Source organism: Petromyzon marinus, unplaced genomic scaffold (assembly GCF_048934315.1).
Source record: "Petromyzon marinus isolate PM22_M1 ecotype Great Lakes invasive population unplaced genomic scaffold, UKy_Petmar_22M1.pri1.0 PM_G_Scaffold_72, whole genome shotgun sequence".
In the NCBI taxonomy this organism is placed as follows: Eukaryota; Metazoa; Chordata; class Hyperoartia; order Petromyzontiformes; family Petromyzontidae; genus Petromyzon; species Petromyzon marinus.
In genome coordinates, this window is record NW_027423027.1 from 431,315 (window position 1) to 455,000 (window position 23,686).

The 23,686-nt window shown below is 48.4% G+C and overlaps 1 protein-coding gene and 1 long non-coding RNA gene across 4 annotated transcripts in view; one reads left to right on the top strand and one right to left on the bottom strand.

Moving 5' to 3' along the window:
• The first annotated feature begins 254 nt into the window (after window positions 1–254).
• On the top strand, window positions 255–4,209 carry LOC142920521 (uncharacterized). Its single transcript, XR_012938876.1, has 3 exons — window positions 255–303; window positions 601–666; window positions 1,795–4,209. It is a non-coding gene; the product is annotated as an uncharacterized LOC142920521 (long non-coding RNA).
• A 10,345-nt stretch (window positions 4,210–14,554) lies between these two features.
• Window positions 14,555–23,686, bottom strand: part of LOC142920527 (uncharacterized) — a 20,243-nt gene continuing 11,111 nt past the window's right edge. For 2 of the 3 annotated variants that reach the window (XM_076062808.1, XM_076062807.1), the window contains exons 8-10: window positions 21,226–21,449; window positions 19,906–19,975; window positions 17,223–17,307 (exon numbers count right to left, since the gene is read on the bottom strand). In XM_076062808.1, coding sequence (XP_075918923.1) covers window positions 21,328–21,449 — 122 coding nt within the window. In that variant the 3' untranslated portion in view covers window positions 17,223–17,307; window positions 19,906–19,975; window positions 21,226–21,327. Of the gene's footprint in view, window positions 17,308–19,905; window positions 19,976–21,225; window positions 21,450–23,686 lie in introns of those variants that run through there. The other variant, XM_076062806.1, reaches the window with a different exon arrangement.

Below are 23,686 nucleotides of genomic sequence, written 5' to 3' on the forward strand. Positions count from 1 at the left end.
TTGAGCGTGACGTCACCTCCGCCTGGGTCACTGCAGATATCGTTCCAGTGGCAATCCTTATTTGGGCAAAGCTACGCCCAGTGACTGGTGGCTCATTAACATAATGTGTCCGTTAAAGCCGTCGCGAGTTTATTGCGACGGGTTCAGCGCCCACGCCCCCATCCCTCGACATATGGGCCGGCTTCATTAACATAATTTATTCAGTTAGAGAGCCGCTCTTGGGAGGGAAGTGACGTCATACTACTTACTGCTGTCGCGAGGCAACAGGAAGCTGCCGTGTGCGCGCTTGCACTGAAATCCGAGGTGAGAAATTCTCATCGTTGTGGTGGTGGTGGTTGTTGTTGTTGTTTACCAAGGTAGAGCCTCTCTCTCTCGTAGGGATGTCAGTTGAGTAGCAGCGAGCATCGGAATCGATGTCCAGGTTGGAACTTTACAACGCGGGGCCTAGCCACGCGGGGCCTTGCCTCCTGCCCTCGCCTGATTGCATTCACTTTAATTATCTCGCTTAAGTTTAATTTGTCTTCACCCGGCTCGCCACTTTGTAACTTTGTTTTATTGTAAATATTCACGCAGTTTTTATTTTCGTTCTTTTGTTACCAGGCCAAGCCCGCTTGAGCTGCTATACCGATCTTGTTATCAGAAGCGACCTGCCCATAACAACACAAGGTGAGGCTTTGTCAACGTGTGTGAATGTTTTGACTTAAAACTTTGGTGACTGCAGGAATTAATATTCTTGGTTCTTTCGGTAAAGTCACGTAGATAGAAAATTAAATGAAAATAACATAAAAATAATTAATAATTGTAAATAAAGCAAAAACAACTCACGTCGTTTTGATCGCAACACAAGTGGTCTTTATTTAATGTAATTGTATTATCTGTTATTGTTATTTTCTATCTACGTAACTTTACTGAAAGAAACAAGAATACGTGTGTCAATGTCTATCGGTCAAAGACACTCAGCGGAGAGATGCGCAAACTCCAAATATACAGCAGGCGTCAGGGTCGGGATCGAACCCACGACTACCTGTACACCAGGTGAGGTAGTTAACATCTCACCACGGAGAGAGACACGCAAACTCCAGTTAGCCTCGGCTGTTTTCGTTGATCCTCGATTAATTACTTGGTGGAGTGAGAAAGCATTGATGCCGAGCAGATGAAGGTGGCCAGCATGATTCTAGACACGCCACTGCCAGTGTGTGACAGTGTCAAGTTTGTGTTTGAAGTAAAGTCTATTAACTCTATTGAACACGGAGGTTATAGCGTAACAATAGTGTACTTTTGTTTTCCTCTGGAACTCTTTATAAGAATGGAAACAGGAAGTTAACACAGCACACACATTCAGCTGAAGTCGAAACTGTTCATCCCAGCATTCAAGGACATCTGAGCTTGGATTCACACCTCTAAGTTGCGATTGAACGTTGATTTATGCATTTCTGCCTAACACAAATAGTATTGTTTTCAACACCCTTTGCTATGTCAGCTGAATTTAGCTCTCATAAATATTCCTTTTGTAGCCAGACAGCCGAAATTGTGTGCTCGGAGTTTTGGGTGAACATTAATTTTGAAGATACGAGGGCTTCCAGGCATTTGCCCTCTCATTGTGTGCCATAACAGCCCGTGTGATGAATTTGGGAAACGTTTTTACTACATTCTGAATATATGAATAAGTATAGACGTGTAAGTCACATGTGACTATATATGCATTCCTCTGTGCCTCGATACTGTCGTGTAGATGGTGTGGATATTATTTTTTTCTGTCTGCAGCTGACGCTTCCTCTGACGCTTCCTCTGCAGAATTGGTCTGATGGAGCAAAGGCGCTCGGCGCAGCTCGGTACGACAATGCAACAATGCGACCAGCATGCATACAGCACGGATCGTACTGGAAATTTCACACTGCACGAGAGAACTCACACAGGAGAGAAATCCTTCAAGTGCAGTGTGTGTGGGAAGGCGTTTGCACGTTCATTTACTCTTGTAGAACACCAGAGAACACACACGGGAGAGAAACCCTTCAAGTGCAGTGTGTGTGGGAAGGCGTTTGCACGTTCATTTACTCTTGTAATACACCAGAGAACACACACAGGAGAGAAACCCTTCAAGTGCAGTGTGTGCGTGAAGACGTTTGCACATTCATATACTCTTGTAACACACCAGAGAACACACACAGGAGAGAAACCCTTCAGGTGTACTCCGTGCGGGATAGCGTTTTCAAAGCAACAACATCTTCAAGTACACCAGAAAACACAAAAGCATCAGAAGATCCACAAAGAGTGGAGCCTGAAATCGGCTTGTGAAAGTCAAAGTGCCACCATGAGCCCATCCCTCATGAAACACGAACCGGAAGAAAATCCCAGCTTGGACACTTTTAAAGTTATCGAGGTGAAATATGAAAAGGTGATGATGAAGAGGGAAGAAGTGAAGGTGAAATGTGAAGAAGTGATGGTGAAGAGTGAAGAAGTGAAGGTAAAATGTGAAGATGAATATTCAACTCCAAAATGGGACCTTCACATCGACGGAGGCAACGTGAAGCAGGAGGAGAATTCTGACTGTGAGGCAGAGCGAGGCAACTCCCAGCAGTTTGTGGAAGTGGAGGTGTGGTTGGACTTGCTCCTAGACAATACAACGTCAAGTGGAGACCCGGTAGATGTGTAAGCCAGAGACGATGTCGCTACAATAGATGCACCTTTGTCACAGGCCTTTAATGACAAGAATGCGAAGTTGAACACTCAATTCCCAGGTTCAACCTGCAGAGTAAGAGCGAGCGGACCATCTTTGTGGACCTGTGGTTTGGGGAGATCTCTGACCAGGAGCGAGAGCCAATAAGCCCCCAAGCATTCACTATGTTATCAATTGCATTTATATGGTGCTTGCTTAATCGCCTCTACGTGACTTTACCGAAAGAACCAATGAGTTTGGATCCCTGCAGTCACAAACTTCAAATCAAGATTGCCTCAGCAACTCGGAGTTTTGTATCTCATTTCAGACACTCGAAGAACATCCCCAAGTAGCAGCTGCCCCTGTGTGGTACAAGGTGGTGACCCTGCACCGGCCTGCATGTGGACAAGAGCCTGTCAGTAGGGGGCGTTGGTTTATGCGTCATCTCAGTTGTGTAGTTTGTAGGCAATCTTGATTCGAAGCTTTCGTGACTGCAGTAATCCACACTCTTGAGTTCTTTCGGTAAAGTCACCACGTGGGTAGAAACATAACAGATCACGGCGTTTAGATCGCAACACGCACAATCGTCATCAGGTGGGACAACCACAGCAAGAGAAACTGCTGAAGTAGTAGGCGCCTACTCCAGAAGTTTCTTCTTATTGCTGCTGTGGTTGTCCCACCTGATGACGATTGCTTGTGTTGCCATTGAAGTGCCGTGATCTATTATTTGTAGTGTAATGTTTTGAATTTGCTACATTTTGACCCAGACGCCAGCATGCAACGGCCTACTCGTTTTGAATGACGCAACAATAGTTCGTTGTACATACACTGTTAAGCAGACGGTGCGTATTTGTAAAATAACTTGTTAATACGATGTAACGTGATGCAGTCAATTTCGCTGCAGTAATTAAATGTTGTTAATATGCCTGTCAATGATTTAGAATGAATACTTGTCTGATTGTGCACGTACATGTAACATTTTGTCTGAGGGTCAAACATTGAATAAGTGAAGTTAGGACAAAGTGTGTGTGTGTGTTTGGAAGTAACCTGTACAGAGAACTCAGTTGAGACCCGTTGTTCTTGTGATACAGGTCAAAGGGTACTTTTGTGTTTCACGAAGCGTCTGCCTCTGGAGCAACTCATTGTCTTTGAAATAGGGAGCACGCTCGGATTATGCATCAGTCACAAGGCATACCACTTGAAAGTTACACGTATAGGAGGAGGTACATTCTCTAAAACACGAATTGTAGTTTTGTCTTACGTGCTGACGTAGATTTTGTCTAACTAGGACTATAAATGCACCTTGCTGATTCATGTCTGGATGTTCGTAACCATCGGTTGGAGCAAACCCCACTGCTGTTGTTGAGACGCTGTGCACCAATAATGGTCCAACACATTGACGGCCTTCAGGCCAGGAAAGTCACAACATTTGCACACGAAGGACGCATTCACGCAAGTACCCCATGCTCCGTTTTGAAGTTTTAAAATGAAACATCTTTGAATTGTGTTGTGTTTTGAGTTAGATGATTTTATTTCCTCATTAAAAGCTTGTATCAATTTACATCTGGAAGACTTCATTGAAAAGGACATTTCGTGTGAATTTTCTCTCGTCATTAAGTAGATGGCCTTGCCGGGAGTTCGGACACAAACAGTGTACACAAACAGTGTACACATACAGTGTACACACACAATGTACACACAGTGTATACACTGTACACATGCACAGGGTATACACTGTACACACACAGTGTACACACATACAGTGTATACACAGTGTACACACAGTGTACACATGCACACAGTGTACACACAGTGTATACACAGTGTACACACATACAGTGACAGTGTACACACACAGTGACACACACAGTGTATACACACACAGTGACACACAGTGTATACACACATAGCGTACACACAGTGTATATGCAGTGTACACACACGTTGTACACAGTGTATACACTGTACACATGCACAGGGTATACACTGTACACACACAGTGTACACACATACAGTGTATACACACAGTGTATACACAGGGTACACACACAGTGTACACACATACAGTGTATACACACAGTGTACACACACAGGGTACACACACAGTGTATATACACACAGTGACACACACAGTGACACAGTGTACACACACAGTGACACACACAGTGTACACACACACAGTGACACAACAACCGCCATTCGCCACTAAGTGGTGGTGATGTCACCACGACGCCGATGATGGCAGCCTCGGCTGGTTGGTGCGCCCTGTTTTGTCCAGTTTTTTCTTGAGAGGGGCCTGCTGTTCAACACACCCGTGCTGGTGAGAGGGGCCTGCTGTTCAGCACACCTGTGCTGGTGAGAGAGGCCTGCTGATGTGGGGCCTGCTGTTCAGCACACCCGTGCTGGTGAGAGAGGCCTCCTGTTCAGCACACCCGTGTTGAGGGGCCTACTGTTCAGCACACCCGTGCTGGTGAGAGGGGCCTGCTGTTCATCACACCCGTGTTGGTGAGAGAGGCCTGCTGTTCAGCACACCCGTGTTGGTGAGAAAGGCCTGCTGTTCAACACACCCGTGCTGGTGAGAGGGACCTGCTGTACAGCACACTTGTGCTGGTGAGGGGGGCCTGCTGTTCGACATACCCATGCTGGTGAGAGGGGCCTGCTGTTCAGCACACCCGTGCTGGTGAGAGGGGCCTGCTGTTCAACACACCCGTGCTAGTGAGAAAGGCCTACTGTTCATCACACCCGTGCTGGTGAGAGGGGCCTGCTGTTCATCACACCCGTGTTGGTGAGAGGGGCCTGCTGTTCACCACTCCCGTGCTGGTGAGAGGAGCCTACTGTTCAACACACCAGTGCTGGTGAGAGAGTCCTGCTGTTCAGCACACCCGTGCTGGTGCGAAGATGGCGCCGATGATGGTAGCCTCAGCCGGTCTGTGCGCCCTGTTTTGTCTTGTTTTGTCTGTCAATTCAGTGTTTTGCCAAGATTTTCGGAGTTCTCTAACAAGAGACAAACTTTTAAATATCAGGGAAACAACTCCTGTGGATTTAATTCCTACTTTTCTGCTTCCAGTGGCAGAATTAGTAGGCATTCTAGTCAATGCCGTGCTAGGCTTTGCTCAAGCAGCGAAACGCTGCCCAAGGGGTAAACGGTCGGGGGCTCTAGTACGGCTACGCAGACGCGGGATCCGAACAGTGCTTCCGAGCTTTTTCCTCTCCAACGTACGTTCGCTGTACAACAAAATGGGTGAACTTCAGCTACTGATGGTAAAAAACAAAGACTTTCTTTCAGCTTCTGTTTTGTGCTTCACGGAAACATGGCTGTGTGATTTGATTCCGGACACTTCGCTACAACTAGCAGGATTCCATCTTGTAAGATCGGATCGTGACATAGCACTCTCCGGCAAGACGAAAGGCGGTGGTATTTGTTTTTACATTAACAGTGGCTGGTGTTTAGATGTCACAGTGATTCTGCAACATTGTTCTCCACTCCTTGAATCAATTTTTATAACCTGTAAACCGTTTTACTCGCCTCGCGAGTTCGCGTCGCTCATTTTGGTCGGAGTTTATTTGCCGCCTTGTCCTCAGGTTAAAGAGGCCCAACGCATGCTCGCCGATCAGATTCTGAGTGTGGAGCAAGCAAATCCAGATTCGTTGGTTATCGTACTTGGCGACTTTAACAAAGGTAATCTCAGCCACGAACTCCCCAAATACATACAATTCATTAAATGCCCAACCAGAGAAGGGAACACTCTGGATCACTGCTACACTACAGTCAGTAGAGCCTACCACGCCGTCCCCCGAACAGCACTAGGACACTCTGACCATGCCATGGTCCACCTGATTCCTGCATACAGGCAGAAACTAAAACTCTGTAAACCTGCTGAGGACATCTAAACAGTGGACCAGTGAGGCTGTGGAAGATTTGCGGGCGTGCTTAGACTGTACTGACTGGGATATGTTCACGACTGCTACCAATAGTCTGGATGAACTCACAGAGGCTGTGACGTCCTACATCAGCTTATGTGAGGACTGCTGTATCCCAACACGTACCAGGGTGAACTTTAACAATAAGCCCTGGTTCTCAGCAAAGCTCAGAAGGTTGAGGTTGGAGAAGGAGGAAGCGTTTAGGAGTGGGGATAGAGACAGATTCAAGGAGTCGAAGAACAGGTTTAGCAAAGCGGTGAGAGAGGCTAAACGACTGTACTCAGAGAGACTAAAACACCAGTTCTATACTAGCGACGCTGCTTCTGTCTGGAGAGGACTCAGGCAGATCACCAACTACAAACCCAGAGCCCCCCACACCACTAATGACTCCCGCCTAGCCAACGACCTGAACGAGTTCTACTGTAGATTTGAAAGACAATTGGACTGTCCTGAACCACCCCTTCCCACCCAAGAGGCCCCACCCCCCACCCATACTACAGAGACGATTCTCTCCTTTCAGGAGGGAGAAGTTAATAGACTTTTCAAGAGGCAGAATCCACGCAAAACAGCCGAGTCGGACTCTGTCTCTCCAGCCACCCTCAGGCACTGCGCTGACCAGCTGTCTCCAGTGTTCACCAACATATTTAACACCTCCCTGGAGACATGCCATGTACCAGCCTGTCTCAAGTCCTCCACCATCATCCCTGTGCCCAAAAAGCTAAGGCCAACAGGACTAAATGATTACAGACCGGTCGCCCTTACATCTGTGGTAATGAAGTCTTTTGAGTGCCTGGTACTGGCACACCTCAAAGCCATCACAGATCCTCTCCTGAACCCCCTTCAGTTTGCCACAGAGCCAACAGGTCTGTGGACGACGCAGTTAACATGGACCTCCACTTCACCCTACAGCAGCTGGATGCCCCAGCATCCTACGCCAGGATCCTGTTTGTGGACTTCAGCTCTGCCTTGAACACCATCATCCCTGCCCTGCTTCAGGACAAGCTCTTCCAGGTGAACGTGCCCTACACCACCTGTAAATGGATCACAGACTTCCTGTCTGACAGGAAGCAGTGCGTTAAGCTGGGAACACAAATCTCTGACTCCAGGTCCATCAGCACCGGAACTCCTCAGGGCTGCGTCCTTTACCCACTGCTCTTCTCCCTGTATACCAACAGCTGCACCTCCAATCATCTGTCCGTCAAACTCTTGAAGTTTGCGGACGACACCACCCTCATTGGGCTGATCTCCGGTGGGGATGAGTCTGACTATAGGTGGGAAGCTGACAACCTGGTGACCTGGTGTAGCCAGAACAACTTAGAGCTAAATGCTCTAAAGACAGTTGAGATGGTTGTGGACTTCAGGAAGAATACAGCCCCCCTCACCCCCATCACCTTGTTAGACTCCCCAGTCAAAATTGTAGAGTCCTTCCGCTTCCTGGGCACTATTCTCTCCCAGGACCTCAAGTGGGAACTGAACATCAGCTCCCTCACCAAGAGAGCTCAACAGAGGATGTACTTTCTACGGCAGCTGAAGAAATTCAATCTGCCAAAGACAATGATGGTGCAATTCTATACAGCGATCATTGAATCCATCCTCACCTCCTCCATAACCGTCTGGTACGCTGCTGCCACTGCCAAGGACAAGAGCAGACTGCAGCGTATCATCCACACTGCTGAGAAGGTAATTGCCTGCAATCTACCAACCCTCGAGGACCTGCACACGACAAGGACCATGAGGCGAACGAGAAAGATTATGGCCGATTCCTCCCACCCTGGACACTCTCTGTTTCAGCTACTCCCCTCCGGCAGAAGGCTTCGGTCCATCAGGACCAAAACCTCACGCCATAAAAACAGTTTCTTCCCATCTGCTGCTGGCCTGTTAAACAAGGCCAAGGGCTTACACTGATTTTAACATTTTATCTACATAATTAAACCTTGCCGATATTAACTATGTTAACCTATTTGTATTTTTTATTTTTAAATTATATCTTAAAGCTATTTTATATTCGATATTTATTCAATTTTATATACTTCAGCCCCTTGGTGTTAGTTAGACTTTTAACCCTTATTATTATAGTAAGACTTGTTTAAAACTTATTTAAGATTTTAGATTCCTGTATGTTGAATGTATGCACCATCCTGCCAAAGTAAATTCCGTGTTGGTGTGAACTTTCATGGCGAATAAAACCCTTTCTGATTCTGATTCTGATTAACAAGCGTGAGCACAACACGTGTGCGTGTACTAAGGCACGAGGACCCCAATTTGTTAAGGACAACACGAGGGCAATTTATGGGAATTGTGGATGGAAATCTTCACTGGTAGTGCATTTATCATGAGCAACCACGGCAAATTGGTAGGGCAGAGGAAGCGATGGGAGTTGTGTCTAGCAAATGAGAATGTCTAGAAGAGTGTTTAATGAACAGTGATCGGTGTACACAGGCGACAAAACCCTGGGTTAGTCACGTGTAACGTCTGAAATTAAAATTGAAAGAAGCCATATCCCATTTATCCAGACAGAAACAGCCACTGCCACTCCTTGGGGTAACGACGTTTAACTTTGTATCGGTCCTTTAAAGTCTTGCTTTATTAGCCGATGACCTGTTATTGTAGTCGGTTTAAGGGTCGAGGCAGTCCTACCTGAGACTGCTTTTTCTGCCCTGCAACTGCAAGGACAGTAGTCCAGGCCCAATTTTATTCGCAAAAAAACCCTATTGAGGCAACCATTGCCGGTGACGACCACCACCCAATTGCAATCTTGACCTTTGCAGGCTGGCACTCACAACTTGACCCAACCAGCGCGAGCCACCGGATAACGCCCAGACGTGCCCCTATTGCCACGTGGGTTGGCGCCCCTCACCTTGCCGCAGAAGGAGCACGTGTACTTGGCGTGCTGGCTGATCTAGATTTTCTTCACCATCTTACGCAGGGACGCGCCGTACCGCGTGCCATACTTGCCCACAATGCCAACCTTCTTCGTGCGCTTTGCCTAACGGAGAAAGAGAGCCGAAAGCAAAGACCACACAAAACGTCATTTTCCTGGACACGCAGCGTTTTATATCCGCTCAGATGCTTCGCACCAAGGTCACATTACGACAGACTTCCCAAACAAAACAATACTCAAGTTTATATTTTACTCGCCCTTATAAGAACAATTGCCACCCATAAGTCTACAATTACCTATGGCACGCTTTCAGCACGAAGAGGTTGGGCAAAATCGAATAGGTCGCAGTAGACAAAGGCTAAAGGATAGTTTAACGAACCACACCACCAGAACGGTTTACGTACAACAGTAAACATTAAGGTCTGGTGGCGTGGAATACCCTACACATCGGCAATTTACTGCATTGCAGATTAAACATTCAGTTTAACACGTAGGCTTTCGCGACCACTATCATCCATAGTAGAGTGTTTTGGGTTAGATGGCGTAAATATATAAAAGTGTCGATAAAACCCGCCACCACCCGACACAGCCAACTAGTAAGGGTTGTCACGTAAACTGAACATGCCAATTCGTTACTAGTACAGCACTAGTGTATTGTATAGTGTAGTGTATTGTGTAGTATACTAGTACAGCACATCAGTGTTGGAGAGCCAAGCCACAACATTTACAATCTGAGTACGACGTTTCGCCAGTAATTACACCTAGCTTCATCAGGTGACAGCCAGATTTGTGCCGTACTAGTAACGAATTGGCATGTTCTGACGTGACAAACCTTACTAATCGGCCGGTGGCAGGTTTAACGATACATTTGCATATTTACGCGATCTAATCCAAGAAGACCTGTACGGAGATTAAACATTGTCAACACTCGGGAAATTATTTAAATCCGCACAAAAACGTTAAATATATTATTCAGATGCCTGGTCTCGTGTGTTGAGCCATGTGCACATAAAACCAATCAAGAACCCAGGGAGGAATATTTTTGAAGGGAAACCTGCGGCAACTCTCCAAGCAGGTTTGGGACGCCAACAGTCCTCAGGTCAATCCACTGCTGGATGAGAGAATGACCGCGCCAACACGCACGTCTCGTGCTGCTGCTACTCTCCCACACCAAGTTGGAAGGTGTCGAGGCATCACAAGCACCGTACAAGGGTAGTACTACTGCACTGATCCCCAACCGAGTCCCGCGGCCTATATGATGCTTATGGCGTTTTCTGTCCACAGCTGCTGGACACGCGGTTTCTTAAGACGCCATCACTTGCGGTGCAACCTGCAGCCAAACCGGCTACTTGTGCGAGCTCGGTGGCGGGTTGAATACATGCTCGTCCAACCGATGAAATAGATCGACACCGTGGCCGTCTAAGCCACACACGCAACCCAGCGAAGGCGTCTGTCACCATCAATCGTTTCGCCGCGCAACACAAACAGGCGAGTCGCAAGGTCGTTAAAAAGAGGCAGACTGCTTTCATCTAACAGTGGATAGACCACGGCAAAAACAATGCACATATAAAACTCGCACCAATGAATAACGCAGCGCGGAACGTAATCGGTAACTAAACAGCGTGTAACTATAACGAGTATAACTATTTATCAACGCGTCCATTGGACCACAGGCGAAGCCTCAACAAGTTGACGTTCAATGGCCGCGAAGCCAGGGGGCCTGCCGCCCTCGAATCTAAGCCAACACCGATGTCGCTAAAACCAGGACACTCCGACAATAAATAGCTGCACACAGTCACGAAGCAAGGCGGCGGCGACATTCTGAGCACGCGAGTTCCCGCGAGGAGAGCTCCATGGCCGAAGATGAACGCGGATCGCGAAGCCTCGGATGGCCGCGGACGTAGAAACCCACCATGGCGGGCGGCTGTGGCGGAAAGAAGGGAGTCCTCACTGCGCATGCGCGACTAGGGGCTCCTGCCCCGTGACGTCATCACGCGAGCATGACCGCTAGTGTATCGCAAGATGACGTCATCACGCGAAGCAATATTATTCACGTGTCGAAGTCACTCGCGAGCTCAAACGTGATGACCTCATCAAAGTGTGCTCCAGCTCCAACGTAACAAATACTTTTGAGATTCCGCGTTCGCAGTGGTGCACAAACAGCAATAAAACGCGGCACATTCGTCAATAACTTGGAGACCTAAAAAAAACATAATAGGCGACGTTTCGAACAAAGGCCCTTCTTCACAGCACACGCAGAGACTCATAGACTCAGCACACAGAGACCCATAGACTCACCACACAGAGATACATAGACTCATCACACAGAGACTCAGACTCAGCACACAGAGACCCATAGACTCACCAGATACACACTGTGACACACACAGTGTGTGTGTCACAGTGTGTATGTCACACAGTGTGTTACAGTGACACAGTGTTACACAGTGTGACACAGTGACACAGTATGACAGTGTGTCACACAGTGTCACACTGTGTGTTACAGTGTTACAGTGTAAGTGTTACACAGTGACACACAGTGTGTCACAGTGTAACACTGTAACACTGTGACACAGTGTGACACAGTGTGACACACAGTGACACACAGTGACACTGTGATGAACCCAGTCAGAGCGAAGGACCCCAATTAATGATGAACCCAGCCAGAGAGAAGGACCCCAATTAATGATGAACCCAGCCAGAGAGAAGGACCACAATTAATGATGAACCCAGCCAGAGAGAAGGACCACAATTAATGATGAACCCAGCCAGAGAGAAGGACCACAATTAATGATGAACCCAGCCAGAGCGAAGGACCACAATTAATGATGAACCCAGCCAGAAGAGACGCTCAGTGAAGGTTTGCCAAGGCGTTCACCTCCCCTCCCTCCCCCCTCCATCCAACACCACTCCCTCCACACGTAGACGGACGAGAGGGGGATAAGATGGGGAAGAGTCTCTACACCATAGAGCTCGATGTATCATCCAACCATCATCACCTAGCCAGCGTGCTGATCTTAAAGGTGCATTGAAAAATGTGATACTCCGACCGATGCTTCTGTTGTTGTGGAGTAACTCATGAAGCCAGCTATGGCTCTAGGATTTGGTGTTACATGTTATTTATGTAGTTTATTGTACAAATTCGGTCACAGTCCCTGTGATCACTGTTACGTTGCAATAATGGCTTTATTTTTTGGTGATTTGGAAAACGTTTTTTGGTTTGGACATGTTTGTTTTGTTGTAGTACGGAGTTAGACTGATGGCCTTAATCTAAGTTTTCTTGTGGTTGTTGTTTGACTTGCATCCCACTGGGATTTTTTGCACACAGCGTTGGTGCACGGTGCTTTTTTCAGGAATATTTTGCTGTTTTTTTCCTGGATTTTCTGTTTGCACAGTCACACATAGTCACTTTAAGATTTTATTTCGATTTAAAGCTTTTGTGACTGCAAGGATTCATCTTCTTTGGTTCTTTCGGTAAAGTCACCACGTAGAATGAGAATAAAATAATAAATTGATAAAATAAAATAACACAATAATATTGAGAATATTATTATTGAGAATATTATTGTGTTATTTTATTTTATCAATTTATTATTTTATTATCATTCTACGTGACTTTACCGAAAGAACCAAAGAAGATGAATCACTTTAAGATGTTTTCTTGTTCGTATTTTAGTTTTTTTTGTTTGTTGTGGTTGCACCCGATTCAAGAGCCGAATGGCTCACAGGGCTATACCAAAATAAAGAAACTGAAAAACTGAAACACTTGCACCAAGCTCTCAAGACGAATGGATATTCGGACCACACAATCCGTAAAGCTATCACCCCAACCGTTGGGAAAGAACCATCTGAGGACCCAATCAAAACCATCACCTTGTCATACATTAGCAGGGGTCATCAAAAATACTTCTAAAATCCTGAGCAAACACACAAGATCCAGGCTCGATTTAACAGTGCGTAAAATCCGTGAGCTAATCCCATCTGCGAAGGATGTTGATCCCTGACGTGCAATACCCCGGCGTCTACAAACACAAACTGTGTCTGTGGCAGCAGTTACATTGGGGAAACTAAGCGACACTTATTCTTAGCTCTTTCGCTAAAGTCACGTTGAAGGGAAACAATAAAATAATAAAATATATAAACAATCAAAATTCTCACGTTTCGACCATAACACAAACGACCACGTGAACTGGTCGAAACGTCGTGAGAATTTTTATTGTTTTATATATATTTTATTATTTTATTGTTTCCCTTCGACGTGACTTTACCGAAAGAGCTAAGAATTGAATTACTGCAGTCACGAAAGCTTTAAATCTAAATTTAAGCGACACTTCTCGGGCCGTGTTCGTGAGCAGAAGGCGGATTTGAAACACGGAAGGATCAACACCTCGGCCGTGGCTGATCATTGTTTTAATGCGGTTGGCTCACGCGAAATAGATTTCTCTAAGACGAAGTTACTTTGTAAGCCCACTGGCTATCAGCAAAGATTCGTTATTGAGGCCATCCACAGACACAATTTGAACCGAGAGGATGGGTACAGACTCAGCAATCATTGGAAGGACGTCATGGACCAGTTTGTCGTAACTGGCTGTGATGTGTCCATCCTGTCACCTCCCAATGTTCGTTTTATTTTACTAAAGATGGGACCATCAATTCCAGTTCCCGCGGTGTCGCCCTGTGCATTGGGCCCACCGCAAGTTGTTAATTTCTCCACGGCTCGTGCGTCCACCCTTCTCTCGATTCTCCCAGTTAACGTGAACATCACCGCAAGTTGTTAATTTCTTCACCCTTCTGTCGATTCTCCCAGTTCACGTGAACATCTCCGCTTGTGATCCACGACGCTGGAGCTGCGCCCGTTTTAATCCTTTAAAACAGCTTCTTCTTCTTTGCCTTTAGCGATCGCCCCACTTCTTCCCCTCCTGATGACGGTCGCCTGCGTTGCGATCGAGACGTCGTAGTTTTCTTTGTTTATTTGATTATTTCTGAACATATCCCACGTGACTTTATAGAAAGTCCCCCAAAGAATATGAATTCCTGCACTCGCGAAAGCTTTAAGTCAACAACAAGTTGTAGTGACGCAGTTGGGGAGTCGGCAATACTTGTAGGGGCTTCTTTATTCAGCAACAACAACAACAAGTTGTAGTGACGTAGAGCAACAACAACAAGTTGTAGTGACGTAGAGCAACAACAACAAGTTGTAGTGACGTAGAGCAACAACAACAAGTTGTAGTGACGGAGAGCAACAACAACAACAACGTGAACACCGCCGCCCTACGTGGGCGGACGCACTTTGACCCTCACCACAAGTAGTGGCACCGTCTGTTGCTCAGTAAGAGCAGTCGCCAGCGCCGTCTCACTAGGTGGTGAAGACGACGACGATGATGATGACGACGATGATGATGACGACGATGATGATGACGACGATGACGACGACGATGATGATGACGACGATGACGACGACGATGATGACGACGATGACGACGATGATGACAATGACGACGATGATGACAATGACGACGATGATGACGACGATGACAATGACGACGATGATAATGACGACGATGACAATGACGACGATGACGAACTTGAACAGCCACGACGGAGGATTCCAGACATCACGTGGTGCACCACGTGATGTCTCACGTGGTGCACCACGTGATGCACCGAAGTTACCCTCTTCCATCAGCAGGCGCGCTGTGCCCCTACAATAACATCAACAACAATAACATCAACAACAATAATATCAACAATAACATCAACAATAACATCAACACAGTGCTATGCCCCTACAATAACAACAATAACATCAACAACAACATCAACACGGTGCTATGCCCCTACAATAACATCAACAATAACATCAACATCATGACGGTGGTGGCTGCGGCAGCGGCGGCCTTGCACGCGCTGCACACACACGGAGCCTGAGGTCTCGCCAGCGGTGTGAGACTGAGGGAGCGGTGTGAGACTGAGGGAGCAGAGAGAGAAACATCAACCAGGGGCTGTCCCCAACAGACTCCACCTATTCCTCTTATTATTACTCCTCCTCCTACACTTCTTACACCTCCTCCTACACCTCCACCTCTACCTCCTCCACCTCCTCCTCCACTGAGACCTCCTCCACCTACTCCTCCACTGAGACCACCTCCTCCACCTCCACTGAGACCTCCTCCACCTCCTCCACTGAGACCTCCTCCACCTCCACTGAGACCTCCTCCACCTCCTCCACTGAGACCTCCTCCACCTCCACTGAGACCTCCTCCACTGAGACCTCCTCCAACTCCTCCACTTAGACCTCCTCCACCTCCTCCACTGAGACCTCCTCCACTGAGACCTCCTCCACCTCCACTGAGACCTCCTCCACCTCCACTTAGACCTACTCCAACTCCTCCACTGAGACCTCCTCCACCTCCACTGAGACCTCCTCCACCACCTCCACTGAGACCTCCTCCACCTCCTCCTCCACTGAGACCTCCTCCACTGAGACCTCCACCACCTCCTCCACTGAGACCTCCTCCATTGAGACCTCCTCCACCTCCTCCAACTCCACGTGCTGCTCCATCATCCCCACGGTGCATCCTTGCCACCATCACCACCATCATCACTACCGCCACCACCATCATCATCACTACCATCGCCACCACCATCATCATCATCCTTTCCACCATCACCATCGTCATCATCGTCGCCACCATCACCACCATCCTCACCATCATCACCATCACCATCGTCGCCACCATCACCATCGTCGCCATCATCATCCTTGCCACCATCACCACCATCATCATCTTCACCATTATCACCATCCTTGCCACCATCACCATCGCCATCATCGTCGCCACCATCACTATCGTCGCCACCACCATCATCACCATCGCGACCACCATCAGCATCGTCGCCACCACCACCATCATCACCACCATCACCATCGTCGCCACCACCATCACCACCATCACCACCACCATCACCATCATCATCATCGCCACCACCATCACCATCACCACCACCATCACCACCATCACCACCAACATCACCACCATCACCACTACCATTACCACCATCACCACCACCATCACCATCACCACCATCACCACCATCACCATCGTCACCACCATCACCACCATCATCACCACCACCACCACCATCACCACCATCACCAACATCACCATCACCACCATCACCACCATCACCACCACCATCACCACCATCACCACCATCACTATCACCACCACTACCACCACCATCACCACCACCACCATCACCACCACCACCATCACCACCACCATCACCACCATCACCACCACCATCACCACCACCATCACCACCATCACCACCACCATCACCACCATCACCAACATCACCATCACCACCACCACCACCATCACCACCATCACCACCACCATCACCACCACCACCACCATCACCACCATCACCACCATCACCACCACCATCACCACCACCATCACCACCACCATCACCACCACCATCACTACCATCACCACCACCATCACCACCACCATCACCACCACCATCACCACCATAACCACCACCATCACCACCACCATCACCACCACCATCACCACCACCATCACCACCATCACCAACATCACCACCACCATCACCAACATCACCACCATCACCACCACCATCACCACCATCACCACCACCACCACCATCACCACCACCATCACCACCATCACCACCATCACCACCATCACCACCACCATAACCACCATCACCACCATCACCACCACCACCATCACCACCATAACCACCACCACCATCACCACCATCACCGTCGTAGTTGTCGTCAAGGCGACCCCCGGCCAGCAGGCTGCTGTCCAAGTCACTGTAAGAAGTGAGGACAGTGAGCGAGGAGTCAGACTCCGTACTGGGGCTCAGCCACTTGGGGAAGATATCCAAGTGACATTTCTCTGACAGATCGATTGCGATTTGATTTGCGATAAAAAATACATTGAGTCAAGCTCCGATTCAATATTCACTGTGTAATCGATGTAAAACACGTGATGGAGTCATTGCCACGTGATACCACCACAATATGAGCTGCTCTGGATATATTCTAATGCAAGAATGAGAACTTGAATTGCTTCCAGCGTGTATTTATTAAAATGTTCTAATTGAAATAGAACATCATTGGAAACCTCATTTGCCAGTAACAAAATACGATGATTGGTTTTTTACCCTTTTATCTGGCAACAAAACTGACACCTTTTTTACAAGTAGTCATGTTTACATTGACCACAATACCTGCGGTCGGAACGCAAACACAAAACAACTCTGATAATGTAAAAAGGGTAAAAAACCCATCATCATATTTTGTTACTGGCAAATGCGGTTTCCAATGGTGCAAATGCTTTACCCCGAGCTCTCATACTCTGATGGTGCATTGTCTTTGAGTTGTGCGCCTTTTGGCGTCTTCTGGTCCAACACCAACGTGAGACGAGGCTCTAAAGAAAGCCGTCTCGGGTGTGGACCAATCAATTTCAAGGACAGTGCCAATACATTATCAGAGTTGTTGTTTTGTGTTTGCGTTCCGACCGCAGGTATTGTGGTCAATGTCAACATGACTCCTTGTAAAAAATGTGTCACTTTTGTTTCCAGATAAAAGGGTAAAAAAACAATTATGAAATAGAACAATCAAACATAGAACAATTGTTAAGTGAAATAAATAAAGACACGCACAGAATCACAGCCTTTGCAATTTGCTCATCGCATTGTTCAAATTGCGATTTCGATTTCAGATCGATTCATCGTTCATCCCTTCTACATACCTGGTGGTGGTGGTGATGGTGGTGGTGATGGTGGTGGTGATGGTGGTGGTGATGGTGGTGATGGTGGCGGTGGTGATGGTGATGGTGGTGATCGTGGTGATGGTGGTGATGGTGGTGGTGGTGATGGTGGTGGTGATGATGGTGGTGATGGTGATGGTGGTGATGGTGGTGGTGATGGTGGTGGTGGTGATGGTGGTGGTGGTGATGGTGATGGTGGTGATGGTGGTGATGGTGGTAGTGGTGGTGATGGTGGTGATGGTGGTGATGGTGGTGGTAGTGGTGGTGATGGTGGTAGTGGTGGTGATGGTGGTGATGGTGATGATGGTGGTGATGGTGGTGGTGATGGTGGTGATGGTGGTGGTGATGGTGGTGATGGTGGTGGTGATGGTGGTGGTGATGGTGGTGATGGTGGTGGTGATGGTGGTGGTGATGGTGGTGGTGGTGATGGTGGTTGTGGTGGTGATGGTGGTGGTGATGGTGGTGATGGTGGTGGTGAAGGCGGTGGTGGTGGTGATGGTGGTGACGGTGGTGGTGGTGATGGTGGTGGTGATGGTGGTAGTGGTGGTGATGGTGGTGGTGATGATAGTGGCGATGGTGGTGGTGATGGTGATGATGGTGGTGGTGATGATGGTGTTGATGGTGGTGATGGTGGTGATGGTGGTGGTGATGGTGGTGGTGGTGATGGTGGTGGTGATGGTGGTGATGGTGGTGGTGGTGGCGGTGGTGGTGGTGATGGTGGTGACGGTGGTGGTGGTGGTGATGGTGGTGGTGATGGTGGTAGTGGTGGTGATGGTGGTGGTTGTGATGATGATAGTGGTGATGGTGGTGATGGTGGTGGTGATGGTGGTGATGGTGGTGGTGATGGTGGTGGTGATGGTGGTGGTGGTGATGGTGGTTGTGGTGGTGATGGTGGTGGTGATGGTGGTGATGGTGGTGGTGAAGGCGGTGGTGGTGGTGATGGTGGTGACGGTGGTGGTGGTGATGGTGGTGGTGATGGTGGTAGTGGTGGTGATGGTGGTGGTGATGATAGTGGCGATGGTGGTTGTGATGGTGATGATGGTGGTGGTGATGATGGTGTTGATGGTGGTGATGGTGGTGACGGTGGTGGTGGTGGTGATGGTGGTGGTGATGGTGGTAGTGGTGGTGATGGTGGTGGTTGTGATGATGATAGTGGTGATGGTGGTGGTGATGGTGATGATGGTGGTGGTGATGGTGATGATGGTGGTGGTGGTGGTGATGGTGGTGATGGTGGTGGTGGTGATGGTGGTGATGGTGGTGGTGATGGTGGTGGTGGTGCTGGTGGTGATGGTGGAGGTGATGGTGGTGATGGTGGTGATGGTGGTGGTGATGGTGGTGGTGGTGATGGTGGTGGTGGTGGTGATGGTGGTGGTGATGGTGGTGATGGTGGTGGTGGTGATGGTGGTGGTGGTGGTGGTGATGGTGATGGTGGTGGTGATGGTGGTGATGGTGATGGTGGTGATGGTGGTGGTGATGGTGGTGGTGATGGTGGTGGTGGTGGTGATGATGGTGGTGGTGATGGTGGTGGTGATGGTGGTGGTGATGGTGGTGGTGGTGATGGTGATGGTGGTGGTGATGGTGGTGGTGGTGGTGGTGGTGATGGTGGTGATGGTGATGGTGGTGATGGTGATGGTTACCTGCACACGACATTGACACCATCAGTCATCTGCAGCTTCTCGTGGTCCAGGCTCTGGGCGCCTCCTCCTCCTACAAACAACAACAACTTTACACTACACTATACACTACACTATACACTACTATACACTACTCTATACACTACACTATACACTACACTATACACTACTATACACTACACTATACACTACACTATACACTACACTATACACTACACTACACACTACACTATACACTACACTATACACTACACTATACACTACACTATACACTACACTATACACTACTATACACTACACTATACACTACACTATACACTATACATTACACTATACTATACACTATACAGTACGCTATACACTACACTATACACTACACTATACACTACTATACACTACACTATACACTACACTAAACACACTATACACTACTATACACTACACTATACACTACACTATACACTGCACTACACACTACACTATACACTACACTTTACACTACTATACACTACACTATACACTACACTATACACTACACTATACACTACACTTTACACTACACTATACACTGCACTACACACTACACTACACTTTACACTACACTATACACTACACTATACACTACACTATACACTACGCTATACACTACACCACACACTACACTATACACTACACTATACACTACTATACACTACACTATACACTAATATACACTACACACTACACTATACACTACTATACACTACACTATACACTACTATACACTACACTATACACTACACTTATACACTACACTATACACTACTATACCTACACTATACACTACTATACACTACACTATGCACTACACTATACACTACACTATACACTACACTATACAAATACACAACACACTACACTACACTATAAACTAGTAACTAATTGGCTGTGTCAGGTGGTGAAGGCTTTAATGACAAAGCGTTGAGATATTCACGCCATGTAACACAACAACGAGCCCTACTGTGGACATAACGGCAATGTTGTGTCCATACCGTAGCAGCGAGACCTCCCGCGTGCCCGGCGAGGCAGTCAACATCTCGGCAGACCGCCACCACCACCACCACCACGACCACCCCCATCATCACCACCACCACCACCACCCCCACCACCACCACCACCCCCACCACCACCACCACCCCCACTGCCACCACCACCACCACCATCACCCCCACCACCACCACCATCACCACCACCACTACCCCCACCACCACCACCACCCCCACCACCCCCACCACCACCACCACCACCACCGCCCTCACCACCACCACCACCACCGCCGCTCACCGGGACGCTTGCCGGCGGCGCTCCAAATGCCCCACGTGGTGCCCAGCAGGAAGGGCGCCAGAAACGCCGCCGCCACCATCAGCGTCACCATCAGCGTCAACATCAAGCGCACGGAGGAGGTGGTGGTGGTGGTGGGGGTGGTGGTGGTGGTGGGGGTGGTGGTGGTGGGAGTGGGGGTGGTGGTGGGAGAGTGGGGGTGGTGGTGGTGGTGTTGGTGGTGTTGACTATGAGAGCGGGAAGACACGGGGAGATACGGGGAGTTACGGGGAGACAGAGAGAGACAGAAACACGGAGAGACAGAGACACAGACAGAGAGACAGAGAGACAGACAGAGAGACAGAGACACAGAGAGACAGAGACACAGACAGACAAAAAGAGACAGAGACACAGACAGAGAGAGAGACAGAGGCAGACAGAGAGACAGAGACAGTCTGTGTATATCTGTGTGTGTGTGTCTGTGTGTATCTGTGTGTGTGTCTGTGTGTATCTGAGTGTGTCTGTGTCTATCTGTGTGTCTGTGTCTATCTGTGTGTGTCTGTGTCTGTGTGTATCTGTGTGTATCTGTGTGTGTGTGTCTGTGTATATCTGTGTGTGTGTCTGTGTGTGTCTGTGTGTCTGTGTCTGTGTATATCTGTGTGTGTGTCTGTGTGTGTCTGTGTGTCTGTGTCTGTGTATATCTGTGTGTGTGTCTGTGTGTGTCTGTGTGTCTGTGTCTGTGTATATCTGTGTGTGAGTCTGTGTATATCTGTGTGTGTATCTGTGTATATCTGTGTGTCTGTGTGTATCTGTGTGTGTGTGTATCTGTGTGTGTCTGTGTCTGCGTGTATCTGTGTGTGTGTGTCGGTATATATCTGTGTGTGTCTGTGTCTGTGTGTATCTGTGTGTGTGTGTGTCTGTGTGTATCTGTCTGTGTGTGTGTCTGTGTATATCTGTGTGTGTGTGTTTGTGTATATCTGTGTGTGTGTCTGTGTATATCTGTGTGTGTCTGTGTCTGTGTGTATCTGTGTGTGTACGTGTCTTGTAATTACCAACACGGTGTTCCGGCATCAGCGCATCCACACAACATCATGGATGCATGCCGGGTCCAAGCAAGAACATCTGCTGGACTACATAGTGACGGACCAGCGGATACGAGCCCATGTCCTTGACACCAGGACTTACCGTGGAGATGATCTGCCCTCTGACCATCGACTAGTCATCTGTAAGATGCGCCTGCCATTCTTCCACTCCGGTGGAGGGTGTACACCCAGGACCCCATTCCAACCTAAAGTGGCCTGGTCTCAGTTATCTGATGAAAGTTGCAAGCGAGAATTTCATCATCGCTTGCGGCTGGGATTGACAACGTCCCCGACTCCTCCTGATGTCGAGGGTAAATGGGCGAGGTTTAGGACTGTGACTCATGCAGCTGCAATGGCTGCTTTGGGTACGCGGTCCAGACCTCCCCAGAGACCCTGGCTGACAGAGGAGGTGTTCAGGATGGTTGAGAAAAAGCGACAGGCCCATTGTCATCGGCTACAGAATCCCACGTCAGAGAATGAGGAGGCTTACCGCAGCCTTCGCTCGGAGGTTCGGAAAGCCGTGAGGCACTGCAAGGATGGGTGGTGGTCACGGGTTGCTGAGGAGATGGAGTCTGCCTCAGTGGCCCGTGATCACAAATCTCTATTTAACTCCATCAAAAAAGTAATCTGCAGTGCCACACCTATTACCATCATTAGGGGAAAAAACGATGACGCAATCTCCGACCCCCAGGAACAGGTTTGCAGATTTGCTGAGCATTTCTGTGAGGTCCTGGGGGAGGGAAAATCCCTCAGCCAGGAAAACATCGTGGCACAAAGTGAGGATGACCCTGCTGAGGCTGCGGTGCCTCAAGTATTGAAAAAAGTCACCCCCTGTGAGTGGCTGGCTGAGGTGCCATCTGTTGAGGAAGTACTGAAGGCGATCCGGAGTCTGAGACCAGGAAAGGCAGCGGGCAGAGATGATCTCCCAAGCGAAATGCTGAGGGAGGGCGGCGTTTGTGCACAGACTGCCCTATATGACATCATAAGAACAGTCTGGACCACTGGACGGGTTTCGCAGGATTGGAAGGATGCCCTGGTGGTCCCCCTTTTTAAGAAGGGGGACCGCACAGACTGTAATAACTACAGGGGCATCTCACTCCTCAGTGTACCGGGAAAGGTCCTGGCAAGGATTATTCAACATCGCCTTGCCAGGCACGCTGAGGAGAGGCTTGCGGAGCCCCAATGCGGTTTCAGGAAAGGGCGGTCCTGCACAGATGCCATATTTTCTGTCCGTCTGCTACAGCAGAGGTGTAGGGAATTCCAACAAGACCTACATCTCTGCTTTATTGACCTGGTCAAGGCCAATGATACCATCAGTAGGCCTGGGCTCTGCGTTGTTCTTCGTGCTTTTGGAGTACCTGACCCTCTGCTCACGATCATTAAGGACCTTCATGATGGTGAGC